Source organism: Brassica oleracea, chromosome C4 (assembly GCF_000695525.1).
Source record: "Brassica oleracea var. oleracea cultivar TO1000 chromosome C4, BOL, whole genome shotgun sequence".
In the NCBI taxonomy this organism is placed as follows: domain Eukaryota; kingdom Viridiplantae; phylum Streptophyta; class Magnoliopsida; order Brassicales; family Brassicaceae; genus Brassica; species Brassica oleracea.
The window spans coordinates 2,893,202-2,897,014 of NC_027751.1; the positions used below are offsets into that span (position 1 = coordinate 2,893,202).

General features: G+C 39.2%; 1 protein-coding gene across 1 annotated transcript; it reads right to left on the reverse strand.

The window, feature by feature from the left end:
- LOC106342578 (ankyrin repeat protein SKIP35) lies at positions 1-2,678 on the reverse strand. Its single transcript, XM_013781551.1, has 4 exons — positions 2,597-2,678; positions 1,655-2,506; positions 1,132-1,567; positions 1-1,063 (listed from the first exon to the last, which is right to left on the reverse strand). The coding sequence occupies exons 2-4, from the start codon at positions 2,179-2,181 to the stop codon at positions 245-247; spliced, it is 1,782 nt and encodes a 593-aa protein (XP_013637005.1). The 5' UTR covers positions 2,182-2,506; positions 2,597-2,678; the 3' UTR covers positions 1-244.
- Between the last annotated feature and the right edge of the window lie 1,135 nt (positions 2,679-3,813).

Consider the following 3,813-nt stretch of genomic DNA (forward strand, 5'->3'; position numbering starts at 1 on the left):
GCAAGACTATCTTTATTTCTTTTTAGTTGAAATAATATTATAAAACGTTTTGGATAGCATCTTCTCCCATGGTTTAGGAAGACTTGACAAAGACATTCTCATAGGAAGTTAGTTTATACAAAGCTCCTTTCATAATAATCCAAACCCTGGATCCCCAAATATGATTATTTTATTCAGTTCTTATTTTAAAAGAAATGGGCAAGGTTAAACCCGGATAACTCCGGGTGCTGGATCCAACTGTTGCTCAGTGTGAATAAGCTTTGACCAAAAAAAGAGGAAGGTGATGCTCCAATACCGCCATGAGCTGATGATGATGACCACCTTTGCATACTTCCTCTGTGTCCACACCAATTCCCTGAAGCTGCTTCACGGCTTCCATGAGCTGTCCTCTTAATCTCTGCGAGAGCAACCTCCCTCCCGCTTTCACACACTCTCTGTACAACGGCATGTAAGCGACCGCAACTCTCAACGGACCTGGGAGATCCTTCAAACGTATAGCAGACTCTCCATTCTTCAAAACCCTCATGAAGTTCATGAAGTTATCTCTGCTTTCCCTCACCCCTTGGCTTAACGCAGCCTCTGACCAATGCTCTTGGAGAAAAGTTTTCAGCTCTGAAGGAACAGACTCGTCTTCTGCGTTTGCAATGGTGTCTGCAACTGAGTAAGTAGCTACCGGATCACCGAGGAAGTCTGACTTGAGAAGAAACTCTACTCCGTAGAGAGAACCATCGCTTCTTTCTCCCGCTGCTTTGAGGATCTCGATGCTGAGAGCTGTGAGGACAGGTCTCGGCACATGAGGGAGAAGATAAGCAGCGATCTCGACCTGGCTACTCGAAGTGGCGGCTGTGAGAGCCAAGCACAGCTCCATTTCGCGGCAGCCTCTTTTCACAAACCATTCAACAACTTGCATACAGCCTCTCTCTGCTGCTCTCATCAAGGGACCCAAGAAAGCCATGGCGTGACCTTCTTCCACAAGGCAGTCCATCGTTTCAATCTTACTATAATGGGAAGCAAAGCCCAAGGCTAAGTCAACATCCACGTCTAAGCTATTCCTTTGAGCAATCTAACACCAGAGATAGAAAGTTAAAGAGTGCACAAAGAAACTTCATTAACCAAAAGAGAGTTAGTTACCTGCAACAAGATTCGCACGAGCTCTGTGCTACCAAACCGAGAAGCTTCAAGAAAGCACTGGTTCACATTATCAGCTCCTCCTTCCACCAGCATCCCGAGCAATCCATGTATGACAGTAGCTGAGATTCCAGAAGCCCAGCCAGGGTTAAAAGAGGTGGAGAAGAGCGTAAGCGGGAAGCAAGCTGCATCAAAGGCTTCAGTGAAATCCTTTCCTGTCAAATGGTTTCCCGCAAGATCCAAGAACGTCTTGAAAGCGGAGAGCTGGAGTTGGATCTCAGCAGCTGAGTCTTGGTTAGCTTTATTATCTCTACCGCCCTGGCAACGAGAGTGGAAGCCTATGCACTTGAGGGCCCATTCAGTGAACTTCTGAACTTTGGTACTCGCTTCTGCTTTGAGAACCTCATCACCGTTACACTCTTGAAGACGCTCATGTAACCTGTATAAGCCGAGATATGTATAAGATCTAACAAAAGAAGCAACTCTAAGCCGTTATAATAACGAGAAAGATAAAACAAATGTGTACCTTTGAGCCATTACAGTTACACTATCAGAAAGACTAACAGTCCGGTTACGGCAAGAGGAGACACAAGAAGCAAGAAACGAAGTTCTGAGTGTAGCTCTAGTGTAGTCATGAGCACCATGGCATATGATCTTTGCAATCAAACCGGTGATACCTCTTAACTCCCCCTCTGTGCTCAAGAACCAGATAGAATCAAGACTAATACACAACAGATCATTCAAAGTCTGCAGATCAGCCAGATCAATCATCCTCTCGGAGAGTTCCCAATCCTGCGAGCTAGTAGCGTTTTGGAAGAGCCGTCCCAGTTCGATTCTGTCCTGTCTACTAAGCTTCTTCTCTTTCCCTAGACTTCCCTTCTCAAGAACATCAACATCACCACTGCATTTACCTATAAGAGGTGCTTCTCTGGCGAAAACCACACCACTCCCTTCACCTTTCTCAACCGTAAAGTCTTCCTTTGAAAACTGAGCAGTGATCTCAAACTCGGAACCAAAAGGCTCATCGGGGTACAATCCATCATCACTCTCCATCTTCAAAGTTAAAAACTTCTTTTTTTTTTCCCCAAATAACAATACTCTATACCATCGATTCCTTCTTTAACCAAACCTCAACAAAACAAAACAAAAAGACTCAAACTTTGAATCCACTTGCACAATCTGCAGCTCTAGATTGATCCAAAGAGCATCCGAGAACAAACCCAAATGAATCTCAGGGACAAAAATGCTCACGAGAGCGAGAAAGGTTCGAACTTTTCCGTCAACAGAAGCATCGAAAGCTAAAAACTTTGACGCCCGCCCGACCCGGAAACTGTCATCATGGACCCGGAGAATTGCATCGGAGAATCAAGAACAAACCCTAAGACGGAAACGAAGGAGAATATTTTAAAAAGGAACAAACTTTACAAAACATCCAAATCGTGAATTGACGAGGAGGAGATGAAGGAACCTGGAGGAGATTTTCATTGAGAGGTCGAGATGAACCCTTGTGCCCTGCCCTCGAGTTCTGACTTCCTCTTCTTTTTTTTTTTAATTATATATGAGAATTTATTTATTTATTGTGACCTTAAAAAGTTTTGTTTTTGCCACCCTCAGATCTGCAGTAACAAATGTTTGGAAGAAGAAGATATTTTTGGGGAAATTATTTTCTTTATAAATAGATGACGTTTTGTTTATTCAATTGGGTTAGAAAAATGCTAATTGAATTATTAGTAGTTATTAAAATCAGCTGTTTGGAGAATGACATCATTTTTTACCAGCACTGAGAAATATTTTATTACAAAAGTTCAATCTACATTACTTTTTACCGAACACAATGTCAACAAACCAGAGTTCAACATTTAAGTAATAAATCAATAACTAAAAGATTATAAAAGAAGAAGAAAAATACAACTAAACTTTAGTTGAAAATATAACACAATCCAATAGCATGTAAAAAGTGAACTAAACAACGTCAAAGGTCTATTTTTAATGTCATCACTTGCCTAAATTACTGCTTGATTTTTTTTAAAAATATCTCAAAATCATAACTTTCACGATAAATTTCCAATAGCAATAATATTTGTTTTATCTGTCTTTACACGTAATTAAATAGGAAAAACCCTAAAAAATAATAGAAAAGAAACTAAAATGATTTAGTTAATTACCCGCAAAAAAAAAAACTTTAAAAAATAAAAAAAAAGAAGATTTTATTTAAGGCAAATCTCCAAAATAGCACTTTTCTAAGTTTATATCACAAATATAGCACTCAAAAACTAAAATGACCAAAATAGCACCTTTCTAAGTTTATCCTTTGAAAATTTTAATTTTTTTATTTTTCAAAATTTGTAATCTTATCCCCAAAACCTCATTTCTCAACTCTAAACCCTAAACCCTAAACTCTAAATCCTAAACCCTAAACCATAAGCCATAAACCCTAAACTCTAAACTCTAAAATCTAAACCCTAAACCCTAAATCCTAAACTCTAAACCCTAAACCCTAAACCCTAAATCCTAAACCCCACCCTTTAACTCTAAACCCTAAGTTTGTGACTTTTGATAAAACATTAAGTGCTATTTTTGTGACTTTTGAACTTGAGTGCTATTTTAGGAACATAAACTTCATAAAGTGCTATTTTTGTCTTTTTTTTCCTTTTATTTATTCGAAAGTAATTGAACAAAGTAAAA